Source organism: Lucilia cuprina, chromosome 2 (assembly GCF_022045245.1).
Source record: "Lucilia cuprina isolate Lc7/37 chromosome 2, ASM2204524v1, whole genome shotgun sequence".
NCBI lineage: Eukaryota > Metazoa > Arthropoda > Insecta > Diptera > Calliphoridae > Lucilia > Lucilia cuprina.
In genome coordinates, this window is record NC_060950.1 from 65,941,756 (window position 1) to 65,965,555 (window position 23,800).

General features: G+C 29.6%; 3 protein-coding genes and 2 non-coding genes across 7 annotated transcripts; 2 read left to right on the plus strand and 3 right to left on the minus strand.

Annotated features, from left to right (window-relative positions):
- The first annotated feature begins 1,778 nt into the window (after positions 1-1,778).
- On the plus strand, positions 1,779-5,488 carry LOC111679572 (protein adenylyltransferase Fic). Of its 2 annotated transcripts, XM_023441149.2 has the most exons (6): positions 1,779-1,915; positions 1,990-2,627; positions 3,771-4,117; positions 4,181-4,384; positions 4,445-4,582; positions 4,636-5,488. In XM_023441149.2, the coding sequence occupies exons 2-6, from the start codon at positions 2,031-2,033 to the stop codon at positions 4,967-4,969; spliced, it is 1,620 nt and encodes a 539-aa protein (XP_023296917.2). In that variant the 5' UTR covers positions 1,779-1,915; positions 1,990-2,030; the 3' UTR covers positions 4,970-5,488. The 2 variants fall into 2 exon arrangements, with proteins under 2 accessions (XP_023296917.2, XP_023296918.2); XM_023441150.2 differs by lacking the exon at positions 1,779-1,915 and having other exon boundaries at positions 1,926-2,627.
- Positions 5,489-5,918: 430 nt separating this feature from the next.
- LOC111679563 (peroxisomal acyl-coenzyme A oxidase 3) lies at positions 5,919-13,422 on the minus strand. Of its 2 annotated transcripts, XM_023441140.2 has the most exons (6): positions 13,047-13,422; positions 12,603-12,771; positions 7,961-8,589; positions 7,153-7,901; positions 6,301-6,743; positions 5,919-6,239 (listed from the first exon to the last, which is right to left on the minus strand). In XM_023441140.2, the coding sequence occupies exons 1-6, from the start codon at positions 13,070-13,072 to the stop codon at positions 6,129-6,131; spliced, it is 2,127 nt and encodes a 708-aa protein (XP_023296908.2). In that variant the 5' UTR covers positions 13,073-13,422; the 3' UTR covers positions 5,919-6,128. The 2 variants fall into 2 exon arrangements, with proteins under 2 accessions (XP_023296908.2, XP_023296907.2); XM_023441139.2 differs by lacking the exon at positions 13,047-13,422 and having other exon boundaries at positions 12,603-12,903.
- On the minus strand, positions 8,832-9,028 carry LOC111679586. The gene has a single exon (XR_002762606.2). It is a non-coding gene; the product is annotated as a U2 spliceosomal RNA (small nuclear RNA).
- On the plus strand, positions 9,836-9,963 carry LOC111679587. The gene has a single exon (XR_002762607.2). It is a non-coding gene; the product is annotated as a U5 spliceosomal RNA (small nuclear RNA).
- Positions 13,423-16,495: 3,073 nt separating the features above from the next.
- On the minus strand, positions 16,496-21,664 carry LOC111679571 (protein real-time). Its single transcript, XM_046956539.1, has 6 exons — positions 20,708-21,664; positions 20,383-20,641; positions 20,192-20,313; positions 17,132-17,441; positions 16,964-17,064; positions 16,496-16,899 (listed from the first exon to the last, which is right to left on the minus strand). Exons 1-6 carry the CDS (start codon positions 21,632-21,634, stop codon positions 16,708-16,710), a joined length of 1,911 nt encoding a protein of 636 aa, XP_046812495.1. The 5' UTR covers positions 21,635-21,664; the 3' UTR covers positions 16,496-16,707.
- Positions 21,665-23,800: the final 2,136 nt, after the last annotated feature.

A 23,800-nucleotide genomic window follows, 5' to 3' on the forward strand; every position in this document is an offset into this window, starting at 1 on the left:
GTCTAGTCTATAGTCTAGTCTATAGTCTAGTCTATAGTCTAGTCTATAGTCTAGTCTATAGTCTAGTCTATAGTCTAGTCTATAGTCTAGTCTATACTCTGGTCTATATTCTAGTCTATAGTCTAGTTTATAGTCTAGTCTATACTCTAGTCTATAGTCTAGTCTATAGTCTAGTCTATAGTCTAGTCTTTAATCTGAACAAAATTTTTATCTATAGTCTGGATTGTTACATTATTCTTCTCCTACAAATATTACCTTTACATTTAGTGTAGTACATCAAATAAACCTATTCTTGATATATTCAAAGAAATTAATAAACTAACACGGATTTTTACAAAGTAAACAAAAAAACTTGAAAATCTTTAAAAACAAATAAAGTTTAATAAACAATTAGTGTTGCAAAAAAGCAAAAACAACAACAAAGTAACGATTTTATTTACAAAAAAAAAACTAGTTTTGCGACTTAAAGCAGTGACGTTTTTTGGCATCATGGGTTTTAACTATAACTGGTTTGATTAACGGACGATGCGTCACACCCTTCCCTCGCTACAAACTTAGAATTTATATATAATTTAAGGTCATCAAAATTTTAAATATTTGTATATTTCTTATAAATAAATATATTTATTATTCATACTCTTGTTTTGTATTTTTTTTTTTTTTGCAAATTTGAATTTTATTTTGAATTAAAACATGTTTTGTACTTATTCATTCATTAATTCAAAACCAAACGGCAGTCCCCAAAATTATCAGATGTATTTTGTTAAATTTTTTTATTACTTTTTCAACCGGCTAGTGATTCATTTAAGTTTTTCTGGTGCAAATTCTATAGCATTTGCTATTATTTTGTGATAAATCTTTTAGATCATTATTTAGACCTGTTTTATAAATTTATTATATATTTTATGATTTTTTTTATATTTATATAAAAATTCTTTCAAGACGTGCTTAAATTATTAGTTGTCATTTTATATTTTTGTTTGAAAATAACCGGATTATTTAAAAATTAAGTCATATACTGAAAACTCTTAAAACTGACATCATTATTTTGAAAAGTTTCAGTTACTTTGAGGTTTGATTGATAGATATGTAGATGAAATGTAAAATAGTAAAGCGTTATAGTAATTTTTTAAATTAAATTAACATTTGAAATAGTTAAACGTAATAAAAACTATTTAAATAAGTTTAATTTCATCAAATTATATAAATAGTTTAATAGTTTTATTGAAAACATAGTTGACAACACTAAGGAATTTACACGTTTCTACAAACATTATGAAAATTACATAATTTTTTTTGTATTTAAAAAGAAATGAACCAAAAACATTATTCAGCCTTTTAGCGACATAATAAAGCTTTTGTTTTTAATATATTTTCTTTAAAAAAACTTAATTTTTTATTAAATTTCTAAAACAACTTTTAAAAACAGCTAACTTTCCATAAAACTAGACGTTGGCATCACTATTTAAGTTTTGTTTACCTTTTCACAATAAAACCGTTATTAATTTATTTTTATTTACTTTGTCAAATAGCGTTGCCAATTGTTTTTAATAAAATTTATGTTTTGGATTAAAAACCGTTTAAAAAATAACGTTTTCATAAACAATCTGTTTAACCATACGGCATCTCTAAGCAATCGATTAATTATATCTCCCATTAAAATAATAACATCTCTAAGCAACAACAAAATACACATTGATAACAAAAAACAGCTGATTTGTAAAAAATCTTCTCGCTCTTTCCCACACATTATCAACAACAAAACACACACACACTTTCTTTCACAGCACTAACAACAAATAATACACGTCAGTATTTGTTGTAAAATAGTTAAAGAAAATCTGTAAAATATTAAAGAAATTTACCTTTAAAATGGTTAAATTTAAAGCAAAACCATAAATTATTGAAAGTAAAAGTAATAATGTTTATAAATAATCAAAAAAAAACACAAACAAGTGAATAATATTGTATTTTATACCAAATCTTTAGAAACACGGAAGCAAAACTATAGAAAAATTCTCTAAGCCAACATGACAAAACAACGTAGACACTCTCATCGTGAATCCACAGGCAGCAATGCCAGTAAAGAGGCAGCAGCACTTATCTCCTCAGACAAACGTCCCTCTTATGCAGAGGAAATGAATACCTTTCTCATAAAAGAACCCAAAAAGGAATTGGTCTTGAAACTATCCTATTATCATTTGGCATTTTTCCTTTCCGGCATATTAGCCACTTGCGTTTACTATCACTATCCCTGGTCTCGTGTCAGTAATAGACAATTACAACATTTACCTGCCGATCATTATCTACAAATAAGAGATGATTTTGCCATTTATGCTGATGTTGTAGACAAAGTTGATCAACAGCAAGCTTTAAGGGAATTTTATGGAGAAAGTTGTGGCGCAGTCGCCAATTTACCCAAAGAAGATACTAATGTTAAGGAGGCGATGGGCTCTTTGAAACTAGCTCTGGATATGTATAAGGCAGGGAAAATGGATAAAGCTCAAAAATTGTTTGAACATGCTTTTGCTTTGGCTCCTAAACATCCGGAGGTGTTGTTGCGTTATGGTGAGTTTTTGGAGCACTCGCAAAGCGATATAGTGCTGGCGGATCAATATTATTTTCAGGTAATAATAAAAAAAATTCTACTATAAAATAGAAACTAATCGGACTATAACTAGAATCTAGACTTAAACTAGAACTGAACTAGATCTGAACTAGAACTGAACTAGAACTGAAGTAGAACTGAACTAGAACTGAACTAGAACTGAACTAGAACTGAACTAGAACTGAACTAGAACTGAACTAGAACTGAACTAGAACTGAACTAGAACTGAACTAGAAGTAAACTAGAACTGAACTAGAACTGAACTAAAACTGAACTAGAACTGAACTAGAACTGAACTAGAACTGATCTAGAACTGAACTAGACCTAAACTAGAACTGAAATAGAACTGAACTAGAACTGAACTAGAACTGAACTAGAACTGAACTAGAACTGAACTAGAACTGAACTAGAACTGAACTAGAACTGAACTAGAACTGAACTAGAACTGACCTGAAACTGAACTAGAACTGAACTAGAACTGAACTAGAACTGAACTAGAACTGAACTAGAACTGAACTAGAACTGAACTAGAACTGAACTAGAACTGAACTAGAACTGAACTAGAACTGAACTAGAACTGAACTAGAACTGAACTAGAACTGAACTAGAACTGAACTAGAACTGAACTAGAACTGAACTAGAACTGAACTAGAACTGAACTAGAACTGAACAAGTACTGAACTAGAACTGAACTAGAACTAAACTAGAACTCAATTATAACTAAACTACAACTGGACTAGAACTGAACTAGAAGTAAACTAGAACTGAACTAGAACTGAACTAAAACTGAACTAGAACTGAACTAGAACTGAACTAGAACTGAACTAGAACTGAACTAGAACTGAACTAGAACTGAACTAGAACTGAACTAGAACTGATCTAGAACTGAACTAGACCTAAACTAGAACTGAACTAGATCTGATATAGAACTGAAATAGAACTGAAATAGAACTGAACTAGAACTGAACTAGAACTGAACTAGAACTGAACTAGAACTGAACTAGAACTAAACTAGAACTCAACTATGACTAAACTAGAACTGAACTAGATCTGATCTAGAACAGAAATAAAACTGAACTAGAACTGAACTTGAATTGAATTACTTAACTAGAACTGAACATTATTCCCGAAACTTAAACATAATCCATTAAATATTCCCCAGGCCTTAACCATAAATCCAAGTTATTCCGAAGCATTGGCCAATCGTCAACGTACCGCCGGTATAGTACAAACCATAGACGAAAGACGTCTCATGGAATTAGATCGTAAACGTGATGCTCTTTCGGGTATACACGAATCGAATGCAGCTTTAAGAAGAGCCAAAAAAGAAGCCTACTTCCAGCACATCTATCATTCGGTGGGTATAGAAGGCAATACCATGACATTAGCTCAAACAAGATCAATATTGGAAACACGTACCGCTGTCGATGGCAAATCCATCGATGAACATAATGAAATTTTAGGCTTAGATTTAGCCATGAAATACATCAATGCCAGTTTGGTGAATAAGTAGGAGGAAGATGATTTGTTTGAATGGAAAACATTGCTATATCGTATTTGTTTTTGTTTTAGAATGGAAATAACGTTAAAGGATATTTTGGATATACATCGGCGTGTTTTGGGTCATGTTGATCCTATAGAGGGAGGTGAATTTAGACGTACACAAGTCTATGTAGGAGGACATGTACCACCTGGTCCGGGAGATTTATCAATATTGATGAGGCACTTTGAAAATTGGTTAAATTCGGAGCAGGTCTTGTCATTGCATCCAATAAAGTGAGTTTAAGTTTTATACAAAGTTTTCTGTGGAAAATTGATGGTTATTTTACCTTTTAGACATGCAGCCTTGGCCCATTACAAACTGGTGCACATACATCCCTTTATTGATGGCAACGGAAGAACTTCCAGATTGTTAATGAATACTTTACTAATGAGAGCTGGCTATCCACCAGTCATTATACCCAAACAGCAGAGGTAGGTTTTGTTTAGTAAAAACGGGTTTTTTTACTTATTTCTTTTGCTTTCAGGCACAAATACTATGAGTATCTACAATTGGCCAATGATGGCGATATACGTCCTTTCGTACGCTTTATAGCAGACTGTACGGAGAAAACTTTAGATCTATATCTATGGGCTACCAGTGATTTACCTCAACAAATACCCATGTTAGAACAAACTGAGCACACTTTAGCTAATATCGATAAATTAGTAACACCCACGAGCACAACACAACAAACAACACAAAAGCACAATTCACCAGCCACAGCAGCAGCAGCAGCACAGACTTCAACAAAAGATCAAGTTACCATAGAGGAACAAGACTATTTTGCTCCCGAGTCTGGTTCTGGTGACATTTCCTAGCATTGGCCTAATTTGAAGCTACTGCTACAAAAAATTTTTATAATACTTTTAGGAATAACAACTTTGATTTTAATTTTATTATATTGCCTACTATTAGGCGTTTTAAATGTTTTACTTTAAGACAACTAAAAGTTAGGTATCTATAGCTAACTTAAAGGTGCTTTAAAAGAAAAATGTTGTTTTTTTTTCCTTTTAATATTATGTATGACTGTGATTATTATTATTTTTTTAATTAATTAAAACTAAAACCATGTATAACATACTATAACTGTAAATAACGAAATTGTTAAACCAAACACATAGTAAAAAAAACTAATTTAATTGTTTATTTATTAAATTATTATAAAATAAACTTTAGTCCATCAAGAAATTTCCCTCTTTGTAAAAGCCTTAAAGAATCTTTTTCTAATTTCTAAGTAAAAAGTTAAGGAGCAAAGATTTTATAAATAAAAGACTCCCCCTACGCCAAATACAAATAAAAATTAAAATTTCTAAATTTAAAGCTCTTTTGATTTTATAAAGAAAATTTAAAGCTTTCTTAATAAATTTTCGATTTTTTATAGAAAATTGTTAGTTGTCTTAAGGAGCTTTTGGTTTTCTATAGAAAATGTTAATAAGCAAGCGATTTTCTATAGAAAATTTAAAGCTCTTTTAAAGAGCTTTCGTTTTTCTATAGAAAATCTAAGAAAACTTTCGATTTCGAAAGAAAATTTAAAGCTTTCTTAAAGAGTTATCATTTTTCTTACGAAAATTTAAAATTTTCTTAAAAAGCTTTTGATTTTCTATAGATAATAGCAAGCTTTCTTAAAGAGCTTTAGCTTTTTTAAGAAAACTTAAAGCTTTTTTAAAAAACTTTCATCTTTTTAAAGAAATTTAAAGCTTTCTAAAAAAAAACTTTGGTTTTTCTATTAAGTCTCAAAAAAAGACCTCTTAAAGTAAAAGGCTCTTCTATAATTGTAAAAAATTTATTCTAAGTTTCGTTTTGTATTTGTACAATATAATTATAAATAAAATATACTAATTAATTGTAAACTTAAAGCTTAAACCCAACAATCACCACTTAAAACTAATAAAATTACAAATAAGAAAAAAAAAACAAAATTTTCTTAAAAAAAAAAACAAAGTTTTTTTAACAAAATTATTAACTTCAAATCATGTTTTACATTTTAGCCTTGGGTATGTATTCCTTGTAGGTAACCTCACGCCACCATTCAGGACGTTCGAAAACACCAGGAGCCGACAAAATAGCACGTTGCAAGTGTAAGTAGATCTGAAGATAAAATAATTATTTAAAACAAATTAACATTTCACTACAAAAATATTCCACTTACATTGCCATCACTCATGCCCAAGGGTGAATTTAATATGAAATCTGTTGGTGCTATGGCATCCACCAAAGAAATCGCCTCATTTTTCAACACCGGCAATAATTCCAAAATGGCCTGTTGATATAACTCTATCTGTTCGTTGTTGCGGAAATATCCTCCCTGATAGAATATGCCCACATGTTTGGTCACTAAATGAGCACCAAACATGCTTAAAAGTTTAAGTAGAACAAGCTTTTCATTCGACTGAGGCAAATTCATGACAAACTTATAGAAAACATAATAGATAGAGCGTTGACCATAGATAATGGCCAATGGTTGGGCATTGAAGACTTGCATATTGTTGCGTGTTTCAAAAGCATCAAGACCTTGACGTTTAAGAGCTTCTACACGCTTAACGGTGACATCCAATTGATAGGCCATCAGCCAGTTAAGAGCTTTAAGTAAACCTGGTGGAAAAAAGTGACAAATTTAATGGATGTTTTATAAAAATGTTTGATTTTCTGTTAAAAATTGAAAGCTTTCATAAAAATCTAATCATTTTCTATAGAAAATTGTAAGCTCTGCAAAAAAAGCTTTTAATTTTCTAACAAAAAAAACTATTTTTTTCATAAAACTTTTATTTTCTATTAAAATTGCTGAGCTTTTCTAAAAAGCTTTCTTAGCGTTTAATTTTCTAACAAAAAAACTATTTTTTCTATAAAAAGTTGTAAGCTCTGCAAAAAAAGCTTTTAATTTTCTAACAAAAAAATCTAATTTCTTCTTAAAAACTAATATTTTCTATTAAAATTGCTAAGCTTTTCTAAAAAGCTTTCTTAGAAAGTTTTTCCTTAAAAAACAAAAACAACATCAACTTACTATGAGGACAAGCCGCTTCCTGAGGTGTCTTTTCTTCACCCTTGTTCCTTAAAATCTGATCCATATCTTTTAGGAATGTCACCGATTCCATAGGGGAAACTTCCTCATATTTAGCACCACCACGTCTCAAACTAACCAACCAATTGGAGGCCTGTTGTATTAAGGTATTATTTTCACCCTCATACGTACAATTGGCATCGTTGTCATTGCGTAAATCACCAATGCCGGTAGCTTTCAGATAACCATGACCACCACAGGCTTCACGACACTCCTGTATACCATCACGAGCCGCCCAAGTACACACCGGTTTAGCAGCTGAGGATAAAGCATGTAATTCCATGCCTATACTTGACATATCCTCACCCATCATAGAGCGTATGGTCATATCAACATTCTTCAGGCCCAACCACATGCTGAAAATGCGCAAAGCATAGGTGGTGGCTAAATGAGGAAATAGACGATACTGTTGAGATTGGTATTCAATAACTGGCCATTCTTCTGCACTCTCATCGGGACCAAATTGACGGCGGGCTGCTGAGTAACGGGTGGCTATAACCATGGCTTTGCTTAAAGCCACAAAACCTAAATTACAAATGTTAACACGTCCAGCAGATAAGGCACCCAAGGAAGCACCCAAACGTTTGCGGCTATCCTTAATAGGACTATTGTAGTTGCCCTGTTCATCAATATCACCAGTCTTGGACAAAAGATTCTCCTTAGGAATGCGGTAATTGTTGAACATGAGAAATCTTAGGAAAAATTAGAAAATTAGGAACTTTTGGACTTTGTAGTATTAAACAAAACTTACCCATTATCAATACCATTCAAGCCCACTTTCTCGCCCAAATCACCCACTGTCACACCGGGATATGCCAACAAGGTACGATCATCTCTTATGGGCACCAAAAAGGCACATAAACCCACATACGTATCATCGGGCACATACAACTGAGCATAGACTACCGCATGCGTGCAAGTCTTACCCAAATTACCCACCCAACATTTGGCCGCCTCAAAATCGGGTGTATGTATTATAAATTCCTGAGTTTTATTATCATATGTAGCCCTAGTACGCATACCACGAGCATTAGTACCATGAGCTATTTCCGTCAAAGCAAAAGCACCAACAATTTCACCCCTAGCAATTTTGCCCGCATATTTACTCAAACGTTCTGTACCCAGCTGTAAGATGGTACTGGGGAACATACCATTCGATAGGGAGTACTTAACGGAGAAACTAAATTCATAGCTAAACATAGCCTGGGCAACGGCCAGCGAGAGATGAGGAGTGGAGAGGTATTCATTTAAACCGTAAAACTGTTGGCTGTACAGTAAATGCATATGCTTGTTGGCCAATTGACGTTGACGCTCTAGCGAGGGGGTTTCAGGTTCACGTTGGAAGTCGGCATGTTTTTCCATGAAATTCCAAATGCGATGCTGGAAAAAGGCAAAAGAAATGAGAAATTATTTGAAGTCAGTCATGGTAGATAGATAGATAGATAGATAGATAGATAGATAGATAGATAGATAGATAGATAGATAGATAGATAGATAGATAGATAGATAGATAGATAGATAGATTCATCATTTGTCTGTCTATCTATCTATCTATCTATCTATCTATAACTTCCACGAACAAATCGTCGTGCGCTAAATTACAAACACTTTGACATTTATCCTATATTTGGGCCGAAATCCCGGCGGTACTGCAATACCGGGCCAACCCGTGACAGAGGTGGAGCAAGCCCCTAAACACTCCGTCTATTTCCAAAAATCAGTTTAACATTTGTTGTCCTCCGATGGAGAATCTATCAGATGTTAAGCTGATAAGAACAGATACTACACTTTGATCTTAGCCATAAGGCCGAGAAGCGATAACTAAACAATGATAAAACTAAAATATTTATCCCTAAAAGTAAATAAACCTAATGGGAATTATTGAAAAGAAAAAAAAACAAGAAATTTAAAAAGACATTTTGTCTCAACTACTTTCTAGCTTGCTTTTACATTTTAGTCATATGTTTTGGTTGTCAACCCCCTTTCTTTGGCACATACATACAGACATACAGCCATGCATACATGAATGTTTAGTTAAGTGTTTGTTATTGTTTTTGTTAGTGTCAGCTTTAATCTTGTCATTCATTGTTGTGGGTATTTAGTGTACCCTGAGTTTAGGTTAATAGCTGTTGTTTTGTAGGGTTAATCGTTTGCTAAATAATACTTATTTAAGCAGGAAATTATTACGTTATTTATAGATTTTTAACTTTAGGTGATTTTGTTAATCTAATCAATTTGTTATAATCTTAAAGTATTACCACATAAATACTTAATATAAATTCAAGGTTCAAATGTACTTTGCTCAACTTCAGTGGGTGTAAAAAGTAGGAACATGTATTTACATTAGATTTTAATAGAAATTGTAAATTGTTACATGAAAAAGATGCGTTTGATCAATAAAACGTAACTTATTTCATTACCTTTAGAATCCCTAAACACTACTTACAAATACCCTTAATATTCTAGCGTAAGAACCCCTAATAAACTACCCTCAATAATGTATGTCTACTTTCTTCTATACAGGTAGACATTTGGTTGTTTTTTATTTACACTTTATCATTTCTGGGAATTCCCATTTAGTTTATTTACTAAATTGTATAAGTGTTTCATTTTTTGCTGTTTGAAATTACTCTGGCTTCTCTTCAGTTGTCGAATAAATCTTTCGCCTTTTACTAAAGATTTCCGTGGAGAGGAGCACTCTAATGAGTCTAAAATAGAATTTTTTGTAAAGCCTAAAATCCCCTCGGGAATTTTGGGCGGTTAATAATAAATTTCAAAGATAATTTTATCGGAATATAGGAAGAAAAGAAGAAAAATCATTAGGGCTTTGAAAAGATCTATAATTCAAAAAAGTTTTTTTTGATTCCGGGATTTCTTCAAAAATGTTTGATTTACAATAAAAAATTTGAAAATATTAAAAATACTTTATCATGTAGTCATATGTAATTATAATTTATATTTTAGTTCAAAGTCCAAAACTTTTTGGACTTTGTGAATTAGATGAACTATTGTTGCTTTTACATGCGGACTTTAACCCCATAACGTGTTCTCTCTGAATGTTTATATTTTAAGGCAGTGAACTTGAGAATCTTCTATAAAAATGTTTTTAAAATTTTGATTTGTTTAAACAATTAATGCTCAATTTATATATGCTGTGCAAATCAGTAATACATATTATTATTAACACTAATAAAACCAAGAGGTACTAAAACGATCCCAATAAATACATAATATAATTTTTTACTAAAAATATTAAAATTTTAATTTTTAATGAAAAATCTTAAAATATTCACATTTTTAGTGAAAAATTTGGAAAATCTAATTTTCAATACAAAATTAAATTTTAAGTACAAAAACAAAATTTTTAGTACTTAATCTAATTTTTAGTACAAATTTGGTTTTTTATCACAAAATAATATTTTTTACAAATTTCAATACAATTTCTTCTTTATTTTAGATTATTTTTTAATGTTCAAGCAAATGTTAAAAATATTTGGTGTTTCATTTCCATTTCTAATAGGAACGTTTAATAAAATTAAAATTTTTGTATATTCGTTTATAAATTAAAGTAAAAAGCATGATTATGTGTTTATTTTGAGTAAAAAATATAAATCTTTTTGTTTCATATTCTATTTTCATAGGAACGTTTTAAATTTTTTTCGATTTTCTCAAATATTGCTTTAATATCGTAACTATTTTAACGAGGAGATTTAATTTTCAATAATATTTTCAAAGTATTTCATGTTTCATTTCCATTTCTAATAGAAACGTTTTACAAAAGTTTATTTTTTTTTTTTTTTTTTTTTGTAGTTTTGGTTATAAATTAAAGTGGAAAACTAATTGAAGTGTTAAATTTGAGCAAAAAAATTAAATTTTTTTGTTTCTTATTCCATTTTCATAGGAACGTTATAAAAATTTTTGGATTTATTCGAATTTTGCTTAACATAGGAACGTTTTAAAAAATTTAAATTTCTGGAAAATTTAATTATAAATCAAAATAAATAAAAAAATGTATTGATTTTAAGTTAAAAATTAAAAAAAAAATATGTTTCATATTCCATTTCTATAGGAATGTTATGAAAATTTTTGGATTTCCTAGAATTGTTCTTTAAAATCGTTACAAGTTTAACAAAGAGATTTAATTTTCAATAATATTTTCAAAATATTTGATGTTTCATTTCCATTTATAATAGGAACGTTTTAAAAATTTTAATTTTTGGAAAATTTAATTATAAATAAAAATAAATAAAAAATTTAGTGTTGATTTTAAGCTAATAATTTAAAAAAAAATTGTTTCTTATTCCATTTCCATAGGAACGTCTTAAAAATTTTTTGATTTTCTCAAATATTGTTTCAATATCGTAACAATTTTAACAAGGAGATTTAATTTTTATTAATATTTTCAAAAAAAATGATGTTTCATTTCCATTTACAATAGGAACGTTTTACAAAATGTATATTTTTAATAGATTTAGTTATAAATCAAAGTATATAACAAGTTTTTGTGTTGTTTTTTAATTAAAAATAAAAAAATGTTTCTTATTTCATTTTTATAGGAATGTTCTAAACATTTTTGGATTTCCTAAAATTTTGCTTTTAGATCGTTTCAATTTTAACAAAAAGATTTAATTTTCAATAAAATTTTCAAAATATTTGATGTTTCATTTCCATTTCTAATAGGAACGTTTTACAACATGTTGTATGTTTTGGAGATTTATTTATAAATCAAAGTTAATAACAAGTTTTTGTGGTGATCTTGGGCAAAAAATTAAAAAATTGTTGTTTCTTTTTCTATTTTCATAGGAACGTTTTAAAAATGTTTGAATTTCCTAGAAATTCCAATAAAATGATTTCGTTTTAATTAGATTTTAAAAATATTTCATGTTTCATTTTCATTTCCAAAAACTACTGTTAATAATCATTTAGTTTTTTTTTTTGTTTTAAAATATTTTTTAATGTTTTACTCTAGCTGAAATGACCCTCAAGGTATTTGTAGTGTTAATTAGGTTAGTAAGTAACTGTCAAGTTTTATTTTGTTTTTGTTTTGCTCTTTTCTCTTTAGTTTCTTTCATAGTTGTCATTAACAAGTAATTGATAAACATTTAACTATTTATCACTATTTTTTAGAGATTATTATTTAAAAAAACCGATAAATAAAGTAAAAGTTATTAAACTTTTTGAATTAAATTTTCAATTTCCCTTTTGATTTAGACTTTGCTTGAAACAATAGAAAAAGATAAGCAACAACTGTCGTGTCCACACCAGACAAACTGTTTAAAGTTTTATAAGCAAAAATTGAACTTAAATTAACAAAATATGGACTTTGTGCTTTTGTGCACATTCCGTTTTAAATTTTCACACTTTTCTATAAAAAAATTAACACTTTGTCTTACCTTAAGTCTAATGTGTTCCTCACCCTCTAGCAAAACATTCATGCGTTTGTAACAGAAGGAAGCCTTTTCACGATACACCTTCAAAGGGCCAGACTTGAAATCTGGAAATATCACTTTGTCTTCCAATATATTTTGTATATTCTGGACATCTGTTACGTCTGTCTCCGCACTAGAATTATAATATTGTTCATGCCAATGTTTAAACATATTTAAATTAGACATCTTATTAAAATCTGTATGCAGATATCGACGGACTAAAGGTTTCCAGTTTAAAGACATGTTAAATTACAAATTTTCCTATCAGAAGCCAAAGTCCAGACAAAAAACAAAACAACTTTTATTTGTTATCAAAGAAGAAAAAGCTTCTTTGTTTTTGTTGCTATTACATTTTACATGCAGATTCTTTGTTTTTTCGCTTTAAAATTCAACATTGTCAACACTTACTTGTCAAATTCCTGCAATTGCACCATTTTTTTCTATTCTATTGCAATTCGTAGTTTTTGTCTACGACTAAAGAATGGTCAGAATTGAATACAACCTTGTTCTTCAAAGGTCTTAATAAAACTATTATAAATTTGCTATTAATAAGTGTTAATATTTATTTCACAAAATATCTAATCTATTTATGATTAGGCTTTCAATTTTTTATCACTTATTTTAACCGGTAAGTAATCGTTGTGTTTTTTCCCGATCACGTCAACTTTGCCCCAGATATGAAAAATACACTTTTAACTGGATTTTTTTTTCAATTAAATTGACAGTTTCTTTTTAGCCCTTACACGTTGTTTAATAGTTTTTAACTTAATAAAGTGTATTTTGTTCAAACATTTATTATTCATTAATTCATTGACCTGTTCAAATAAGTAAAATTTTTTTGGCTTTGTTTTGTTATTTTCTTTCGTTTGTTATTAAATGCTCTCTCTCTCTCGAACAGCTGTTTCAGTCAGTGTTAATCAGTGTATTTATTTTTGACGTCATATTAGAGTTGCCAGAATTAGGCGGCAGGTTGGCAAGTCAATTTATGGGTAAAAATACATCAACCCAAAGTAAATTAATTTACTTTGCATCAACCATTGTTGTATATTGTTAATAACTCGATTATATAAACTTTTATTCTCTTAGAGGAATGAATGGACGATGCTACAAATGATAAAAAAAATTTAAATTTCATGTTTCATTCGAAATATAAATCCAAATATTGAATTAAAACAAAATTATTTTAAAAATTTTCTTTAAAATTTCTTCTAAACTTCTAACTAAAGTAAAATTTGTATAAAAATGTTTATACTTTTGAATCATTTTATTATATGTTCCTATACAAATGGAATTGAAACATTTAAATTTTGTGATTTAAAACCGAATATGATTCGAAACTAAAAATTTTACAGAAATTTGTTATAAAATTTACATAAATTTAATTATTTTTAAAATGTTCCTATGAAAATGGAATTGAAACATAATAAATTTTAAAAATTCTATTGAAATTATGATAAGAAACAGAAAATAAATAAAGTTTTATAATAAATTTCAATCAAATGTTATACTTTTCAAAATGTTCCTATAAAAACGAAAATGAAACACTTAAAATTTTGAAAAAATTAAAGTTATATTTAGAAATTAAAATTAAACACAATTTAAAAAAAATATATAAAATAAATTTACTATTTTCTTAATGTTCCTATGAGAATGGAATTGAAACATTGTAAATGTTAAACATTTCTATTAAAATTATAATTAGAAATTAAAATTGTACAAAATTTTAAAATAAAATTGCGAAAATTTTAATATTTTTCAAAACGTTCCTATAAAAATGGAATTGAAACAAAGTAATTTTTATATTATATCAATGAAAATCATTCAGAAATGTTGTTGTTGTTTTTATTACATAATAAAAGTGTAAAATATTTTAAAAAATTTCAATGTTCCTATGAAAATGGTAATGAAACAAAGTAAATTTTGCTTTGTTGTTCTAAAAATCATTGAGAAATTTTATGCTTTGTTTTAATATATAGTAAAAGTGTGAAAAATTTGATAAAAATTTCACTGTTCCTATGAAAATGGAATTGAAACAAAGTCATTTTTAACTTATTTTACTAAAAATCATTAAGAGATTTTGTTTTTAGTTCTAATACATAATAAAAGTGTGAAAAATGCAATAAAAAATCAAACGTTCCTATGAAAATGGAATTGAAACAACGTTATTTTTTGCTTTCTTGCTGTAAAAACTCTGCTACTAGTTTTACTTTATAATTATGATATGAAAACTGAAATAAAAAATCTTACGTTCCTATGAAAATGGAATTGAAACAAAGTCATTTTTACTTTATTTCACTAAAAATCATTAAGAAATTTTTTTGCTTGTTCTAATACATAATAAAAGTGTGAAAAATGCAATAAAGATTTCACTGTTCCTATGAAAATGGAAATGAAACAAAATAAATTTTGCTTTGTTGCATTAATAAACATTGAGAAATTTTCTGCTTTGTTTTAAAATGTAGTAAAAGTGTGAAAGATTTAATAAAATTTTCACTGTTCCTATGAAAATGGAATTGAAACAAAATCATTTTTAACTTATTTCACTAAAAATCATTAAGAAATGTTGTAATTGATTTTAATATACATTAAAAGTGTAGAAAATGTAATAAAAATTGTAACGTTCCTATGAAAATGGAATTGAAACATATATCTTTTTGCTTTTTTGCACTAAAAATCATTAAGAAATTTTGTGCTTTGTTTTAATATATAGCAAAAGTGTGAAAAATTTAATAAAAATTCCAACATTCCTATGAAAATGGAATTGAAACAAAATCATTTTTAACTTATTTCACTAAAAATCATTAAGAAATGCTGTGATTGGTTTTATTATACAATAAAAGTGTAGAATATGTAATAAAAATTGTAACGTTCCTATGAAAATGGAATTGAAACAAAGTAAATTTTTGCTTTCTTACACTAAAAATCATTAAGAATTAATGCTATTGATTTCAATTTGTTATAAAATTGTGAAAAAGTCAATAAAAATTTTAACGTTCCTATAAAAAATGGAATTGAAACATAATTTTTTTTCCACTAAAAACCCTTGAATTTTCTTGAAAAGTGTTACCAAATTTGCTAGTTTTTTGAATTAAAACATCAATTTTTGTTTTGTTTGTTTTTATGATGTTTTTTTTTTATAATTTATTACTTATACACTTAATTAACATGAAACATTTGATTAAAATTTGCTTAAATGTTATTTATATGTTTATCAATTTGCTATAGTTATTATGGTTTTTCTTTTTTTACTAAACTTTGTTTACTCTTATATGGTAAATAATTTAAACATTTTAAAGAAAGTATAATTAATAGTTAAATGAGTTTTTTTTTGTTTGTTTGTTTGTTTGTTTATAAATAACTGCTTTGTTTAATAAGTTAATACAAGTTTGTTATAAAGAAGAGACTTAAAATTTATATAAATATTTATATATAAAATCTATTTGAAATTGAGATTTTAGTTTTTCCTGTTTTTAAATTTAAAGCAACTTATTAAAAGTATTAGCAACTTAAAAGGAAAATTTGTAATTTGCTTAAAGTTTTAGTTAAAATGTTTTTTAATTATTTTGTTATTTTTTTATATAAAAATTTCTTTATAAAAAGCTTAAAAAAGTAATTTCTTTTAAAAAAAAGGCCATGCAATAAACTTTATAATTTTCTTTATTTTGTTAAATGTTATGTTTTAAAAGCTTTGTTTGTTTAAACAATTGACCTTTATAACAAAAAACAAATTATTTTTTTTTAAAATTCAATTTACAACCATTTACAAATGGAATTTTTATGTTTAATTTTTAACAATTTATTGTTTTTTTTAATTATTTTATTGTGAGTGTAGCTTTTGGTCTTTTTTGTGTGTGTTTTAAGGGTTATTGGCAATTTTAAACTTATTTAGCTTGGGATTTGTTAATAAAACTCTTTAAAATAAATCACATTTCTTAAAATTATAAAAATTAAAAAAAACTTAATTCAGACTTTTTTCTATTAAAGTCCCCGAATTGAGCTGATGATGTTCGTCTGACATTTGTATTGAATCATAGGCGCCATTATTCTGATTTGTAGTGTTAGCCTCATATCATCGACTTTGGCAAGAGCTGGCTGCCGAATTTGAAGAGAAACCGGATTGTAAACTGGTCATGGAGCCACGATAATTGGCAGAACTTAATACTTCATAGAAATAGTTGAGTTGTGCTGCACCCTCTGAGCTGCAGCTGGGACTGAACCAGTGTAAAACATAATTGTCTTTGTGATTCATAACATGGGAGCCCTAGAGAAAACAACAACAATTATAATGCCAAATCTTTCTATTCCAAAAACAAATAATTCCTTACCTGTACACTTTCTTTATTGTGACATATTAAACTAGGTTCTTCTTTGAAATAGTTGACACCCTCTTGATAATCTCCCGAATCAAAAAATGAAACTGCCAAATCTATAAACAAATCAAAAACATTTATCAACTGCTTTTCCCTTCAACGTTTCAACCCCCGCTTACTCACCATTCTTCTCTGGCAAATCTTTAGTCACTCGATATAAAGTGAAATGTAAATCACTGCGCAATACATCAAAATCCCAAGTTAAAACACTCTTTGGATCGTTATTCTTTATGACCACCTCGTGTGTATAGCCGGTTTTCAATTCCACCGTTTTATAAAGATTTTGATGTAAATGTTGTTGCTTTGTGGCTAAAGCACCATTGCTACTTTTTGCATTATTGGCTTCAGCATCATTATGGTCATCCTCTTCCTCCTCCAGGGAGCCCATTTTATATAAAGTTTTAGGCACTAAACTGCCTTCATGGATAAGGGTCTAAATGTATAAGAAAAATTAAAATTTAAATTATTTTTTTTTTAATTTAAAAAAAGTTTAAATTAGAGCTTTGCCTAAATGAAGCTTTAGCTAAAGACGAGCTTTTACATCAAGACATTATTTAGACAATATAATGGAACATTACAAATGTAGACAAACAAATACAAAGTTGATTTTCGTAAGTTCTTGTCGTGTTGAGTTCTAGTTCAGTTTTAGTTCAATTCTAGTTCAGTTATAGTTCAGTTCTTGTTCAGTTCTAGTTCAGTTCTAGTTCAGTTCTAGTTCAGTTCTAGTTCAGTTCTAGTTCAGTTCTAGTTCAGTTCTAGTTCAGTTCTAGTTCAGTTCTAGTTCAGTTCTAGTTCAGTTCTAGTTCAGTTCTAGTTCAGTTCTAGTTCAGTTCTAGTTCAGTTCTAGTTCAGTTCTAGTTCAGTTCTAGTTCAGTTCTAGTTCAGTTCTAGTTCAGTTCTAGTTCAGTTCTAGTTCAGTTCTAGTTCAGTTCTAGTTCAGTTCTAGTTCAGTTCTAGTTCAGTTCTAGTTCAGTTCTAGTTCAGTTCTAGTTCAGTTCTAGTTCAGTTCTAGTTCAGTTCTAGTTCAGTTCTAGTTCAGTTCTAGTTCAGTTCTAGTTCAGTTCTAGTTCAGTTCTAGTTCAGTTCTAGTTCAGTTCTAGTTCAGTTTTCTTCTAGTTCAGTTCTAGTTCAGTTCTAGTTCAGTTCTAGTTCAGTTCTAGTTCAGTTCTAGTTCAGTTCTAGTTCAGTTCTAGTTCAGTTCTAGTTCAGTTCTAGTTCAGTTCTAGTTCAGTTCTAGTTCAGTTCTAGTTCAGTTCTAGTTCAGTTCTAGTTCAGTTCTAGTTCAGTTCTAGTTCAGTTCTAGTTCAGTTCTAGTTCAGTTCTAGTTCAGTTCTAGTTCAGTTCAGTTCTAGTTCAGTTCTAGTTCAGTTCTAGTTCAGTTCTAGTTCAGTTCTAGTTCAGTTCTAGTTCTAGTTCTGTTCTAGTTCTGTTCTAGTTCTGTTCTAGTTCTGTTCTAGTTCTGTTCTAGTTCTGTTCTAGTTCAGTTCTAGTTCTGTTCTAGTTCAGTTCTAGTTCAGTTCTAGTTCTAGTTCTGTTCTAGTTCTGTTCTAGTTCTGTTCTAGTTCTGTTCTAGTTCCGTTCTAGTTCTGTTCTAGTTCTGTTCTAGTTCTGTTCTAGTTCTGTTCTAGTTCTGTTCTAGTTCTGTTCTAGTTCTGTTCTAGTTCAGTTCTAGTTCTGTTCTAGTTCTGTTCTAGTTCTGTTCTAGTTCTGTTCTAGTTCTGTTCTAGTTCTGTTCTAGTTCTGTTCTAGTTCTGTTCTAGTTCTGTTCTAGTTCTGTTCTAGTTCTGTTCTAGTTCTGTTCTAGTTCTGTTCTAGTTCTGTTCTAGTTCTGTTCTAGTTCTGTTCTAGTTCTGTTCTAGTTCTGTTCTAGTTCTGTTCTAGTTCTGTTCTAGTTCTGTTCTAGTTCTGTTCTAGTTCTGTTCTAGTTCTGTTCTAGTTCTGTTCTAGTTCTGTTCTAGTTCTGTTCTAGTTCTGTTCTAGTTCTGTTCTAGTTCTGTTCTAGTTCTGTTCTAGTTCTGTTCTAGTTCTGTTCTAGTTCTGTTCTAGTTCTGTTCTAGTTCTGTTCTAGTTATGTTCTAGTTCTGTTCTAGTTCTGTTCTAGTTCTGTTCTAGTTCTGTTCTTGTTCTGTTCTAGTTCTGTTCTTGTTCTGTTCTAATTGTGTTCTAGTTGTGTTCTAGTTGTTCTGGTTGTGTTCTGGTTGTGTTCTAGTTCTGTTCTAGTTGTGTTCTAGTTGTGTTCTAGTTGTGTTCTAGTTGTGTTCTAGTTGTGTTCTAGTTGTGTTCTAGTTGTGTTCTAGTTGTGTTCTAGTTCTGTTCTAGTTCTGTTCTAGTTCTGTTCTAGTTCTGTTCTAGTTCTGTTCTAGTTCTGTTCTAGTTCTGTTCTAGTTCTGTTCTAGTTCTGTTCTAGTTCTGTTCTAGTTCTGTTCTAGTTCTGTTCTAGTTCTGTTCTAGTTCTGTTCTAGTTCTGTTCTAGTTCTGTTCTAGTTCTGTTCTAGTTCTGTTCTAGTTCTGTTCTAGTTCTGTTCTAGTTCTGTTCTAGTTCTGTTCTAGTTCTGTTCTAGTTCTGTTCTAGTTCTGTTCTAGTTCTGTTCTAGTTCTGTTCTAGTTCTGTTTTAATTCTGTTCTAGTTCTGATGTAGTTCTGTTCTAGTTCTGTTCTAGTTCTTTTTAGTTCTGTTCTAGCAAAAGCACTAGTGGAAATTTGGACTAAAACAACATTTCGAATTTAAATTCGAAAAGAGGAAAAAAAGACAATATTTTACACATTGCGACATTAAAATGATGTGAAGAGATCATTCTAAAACAAAATAGACATGAAGAAAAATAAAACTTGATGTTTTCTTTTAAAACTATTCAAATTTACCGATTTTACAAATTTCACATAATTTTTACAAAATCAACATTTAACAAAACAAAAAACAAATAAAATGTTTTCTAATAGCCTTCTTACACAATCGCATTTAGCTAAATAGCAATATATAAAATATTTAGGATATATCTGATCCACATACAACAATGGAAACAGAGTTGTCTTTTATTTCAAGTTTAATTTCGGTTACCAAGGTGGGAATAAAGAAAATTTGTTTTAATTAAAAGAAATTATTTACAAAATTATTTTTTGGAAAAATTACAAAAAAATATATATATTTACAGTTTTATAAGAGTTTTATTTAATAAAATTTACCTTGCAAGAGCCACCCAAAAACTCGGGTATTATGTCTTTATCAATATATTGTTCTAGGCCATCGGGCATGTGTAAACAATCGGCGCCGCCATAGAAAAGAAATTTCGAGCGGGTATTTTCGTCTGTTGAGAGAAACGAAAAAGGTTAAATGTTTCTCTAAAAGAGAGTTAAGTTTTAAGTTAAAAACAAACCTATAAAAGCTGATACTATGGTCCAGGCTATGGGAAAAACTCTAGGGGCTCTGACCACCAACACACGACCCATAGTTTCGGGATAATTACGTTCAACATTTTCGATTATATTAAGTAAAGCTTTAACACCAGGACGCCATAAATGTCTCATGGATAGACCTTCCAAATCCACTAATAAACACCAGTCCAAAACGGGTTTACCCAAATTTTCAGCCGATTCATTGATTTTCTCTATGCCCTCCTCGCAAATGTGTAGAGCCTTAAGAAAACATATTGAAATTATAGAATTATTTTAACATGTTACGGAATCAGCCGATTAACTCACCAATTTTAATAAACCTTCCGAACCAATTGCCTTTAACAAACCCTTAACATCCATATGACCCAAACGCAAAATATAAATGGGTCTACCGTCCTTATCATAATGATGCCAACCTCCTGGAAAATGTTCCGTTACCACTGAGGGTGCTTTATAATCCTTTAACAAGGAGTCTATATTATTATCCTGGCGCCATTTCAAAGAATCTCTCAACATATTAAAAGCTTGATGAACATGCCAATCACGGGCTCTTAGGAATCTCAAAATCATTTGATAATTGGGCATTTTTTCTAAATCCTCTATATCGTCTAGCAATTTTCTCAGTTCCAACAGTTTAGATTCCTGCATGGGTGTCAATTGACCCAAATGTTTGGCAATAAAATCGCCATCCAATAATATATCATGTGATGAATTATTTCTATCCATTTTCTCTTTTTCCTCCTCTTCACGTGATTTCGGTGACAAGGGAGCATCTGGTGGCGGCTGCCATCTTTCTACCTCAGTAACGCCCTCCTCTTTTAATTGTTCGATAAAGAACTCTATAATCTCTTTACCCTTGAGAGTAGTTTGGGTATATTGTTTCATGCCCATTTTCTCCATGGAATGTTCAAAGCCGAAAAAATTCTTTATATCTAAAGTGGCAGTTTGATCAAAACACGTCCAATCCGGATTATCTGGATGGGCATAATAACGACATCTTTCGAAAATCTCAATGCGTGAAGAGAAACTTTCATTTGTGGCCTCGATATTTAAAGTACGATTGGCCAAATCTAGATAATTATGTTGTATAAAATAGACCACATCCACGCCTATTAATTTCTTGAATATATAGGGAGCATCTACGGCTAGTTTACAACGTCGGCTGGTATTACGTTTAGCGCCACTTTCTAAAATTTCATCTTTTGTTATTTCACAATCGAGAACTATGGGCATTTGAGGACAGGTGGGAAAACGTTTTTCATAGGCCTGTAAAGAGGAGCAAAATAGGTCGATTAGTAAAATATTCTTAAAAATTTCGGAGTAAAATATAAACGGATCTATATTAAGTAGAGTTTTTAAGGCTTGTCAATAGTCTAGCCCATAGATTAGTCTAAAACCTGGACTGTAGTCTAGAATATAGTCCATTATATATTCAGAACTATAATCTAGGTTATAGTCTGAAATATAAAGTCTGAACCATAGTCTAGCCTATGGTATAGTCTGAGCTAAAATCTGGAATATAAACAAAGGTTAGTCTATTATAAAGTCTGGACTATTACCATGTCTATAGTCTGGACTATAGTCAAGTTTTTAGTCTGATCTATAGTCTAGACTCTAGTCTGGAATTTGGACTATTATCTAGTTCATAGTCTGGACTGTAGTCTAGCATTTATTTTGGACTATAATCTAGCCTATAGCATGGACTAAACTGGTCTATAGTACGGACTATAATTTATTCTACAGTCTGGACTATAGTCAGAACTATCGTCTATTATATAGTCTGAACTTTAGTCTTTAGTCTGGACTGTAGTCAAGTTTTTAGTCTGATCTATAGTCTAGACTCTAGTCTGGACTCTGGACTAGTTTATAGTCTAGTCTTTATTCTGGACCTTCTAGTCGATAGTACGAACTATAGTTTAGTCTATAGTCTGGACTTTAGTCTAGTCTGTAGATTTAACTATAGTCTTGTCAAAATTCTCGACTATAAACTATAGTCTATAGTTCGATCTATATTCGATTCTGTTGTCTGGACTTAAGTCTTTAGTCTGGACTATAGTCTATAGTCTGGACTGTAGTCATGTTTTTAGTCTGATCTTTAGTCTAGACTCTAGTCTGGACTCTGGACTAGTTTATAGTCTAGTCTTTATTCTGGACTATAATCTAGTCTATAGCATGGACTAAACTAGTAAACTAGTACGGACTATAGTTTAGTCTATAGTCTATAGTTTAGTCTATAGTCTGGACTATAGTTTAGTCTATAGTCTGAACTATAGTTTAGTCTATAGTCTGGACTATAGTTTAGTCTATAGTCTGGACTTTAGTTTAGTCTGTAGATTGAACTATAGTCTAGTCAATATTTTGGACTAAAGATTAGTCTATAGTTCGGTCTATATTCTATTCTGTTGTCTGGACTTTAGTCTAGTCTTTAGTCTGGACTGGTCTAAAGTCTGGACTGTAATCTAGTCTATAGACTGGACTATATAATCTATAGCCTATTTTTTAAACTCTTTAAAATATAGACTATCATCGGAACTTAAAATTTTGTTGCTTTTTTCTATATTACGGCCCACTGTTTGAATATTAGAATGACTGTGTAAATTGCATGAAATTGAATTTTTCATTATTCAATATTTTTTTTTTGTTTAAATTGGAAATAAAAAATAACATTGAAAAGAATTGTTTAAAATTCCAAAAGGGTAGCGCAAAAGTATAATAATTAGTTATCTGCACGCAATTAAAAAAGATTTGAATATGAAAAGCTTTAACAACAGGAAAGCTTTTTCAAAAAAGGTAACACTTTCAGACATTGATAACAATCCCCTACAAAATGCACAAAATGTTCTTAGAAACATCGGTTGTAAAATGATCTCATTTATCTATCCGTCTCTTTAACTATTTCGATTTTTGAAAGTCACCTCCTATTTCTCCACCCTGTTACCATTTGTATTATTTACTAAGTTCAGCCCCATTTTTAAGTGTAATTTTATTTATTCTATATACATTTCCAATATTGTTTTCCACTTTAAGTATGTGATAATTCTTATTTTTATGTCATTGAAGCAAATGCTAGGAGCAGGGTTAGGTGAAGGACATTTTCATAATTTATTTTTCTCTTTTTCATAATAAATTCAACGGCAAAGACGGCGACTAACCACAACTACTTGTTCTGGGGAAAAAGTCATAAAACAATAGAAAATAAATTGAAAATGATTTAAGAAGGAATTTTAAAAGAAGATTTATTTTTAAATTATTGGAGAAGAATAAACTTGAAATGGGGTGCCCAATAGTCTGTCAAATAGATAGATAGATAGATAGATAGATAGATAGATAGATAGATAGATAGATAGATAGATAGATAGATAGATAGATAGATAGATAGATAGATAGATAGATAGATAG

Bases quoted from the DNA above. Each gene is read 5' to 3' on its own strand.
- LOC111679572 (XM_023441149.2), top strand. From the start codon at position 2,031: ATGACAAAACAACGTAGACACTCTCATCGTGAATCCACAGGCAGCAAT. The intron at 4,118-4,180 runs GTAGGAGGAAGA...TTTTTGTTTTAG, and splicing joins AATGCCAGTTTGGTGAATAA to AATGGAAATAACGTTAAAGG. The intron at 4,385-4,444 runs GTGAGTTTAAGT...TTTACCTTTTAG, and splicing joins TTGTCATTGCATCCAATAAA to ACATGCAGCCTTGGCCCATT.
- LOC111679563 (XM_023441139.2), bottom strand. From the start codon at position 12,881: ATGTCTTTAAACTGGAAACCTTTAGTCCGTCGATATCTGCATACAGAT. The intron at 8,590-12,602 runs GTAAGACAAAGT...GCCTTTTTCCAG, and splicing joins AGGAACACATTAGACTTAAG to CATCGCATTTGGAATTTCAT. The intron at 7,902-7,960 runs GTAAGTTTTGTT...ATTTTTCCTAAG, and splicing joins TTGAATGGTATTGATAATGG to ATTTCTCATGTTCAACAATT.
- LOC111679571 (XM_046956539.1), bottom strand. From the start codon at position 21,634: ATGCCCATAGTTCTCGATTGTGAAATAACAAAAGATGAAATTTTAGAA. The intron at 17,442-20,191 runs GTAAATTTTATT...TTATACATTTAG, and splicing joins TTTTGGGTGGCTCTTGCAAG to ACCCTTATCCATGAAGGCAG. The intron at 17,065-17,131 runs GTGAGTAAGCGG...ATTTGTTTATAG, and splicing joins AGATTTGCCAGAGAAGAATG to ATTTGGCAGTTTCATTTTTT.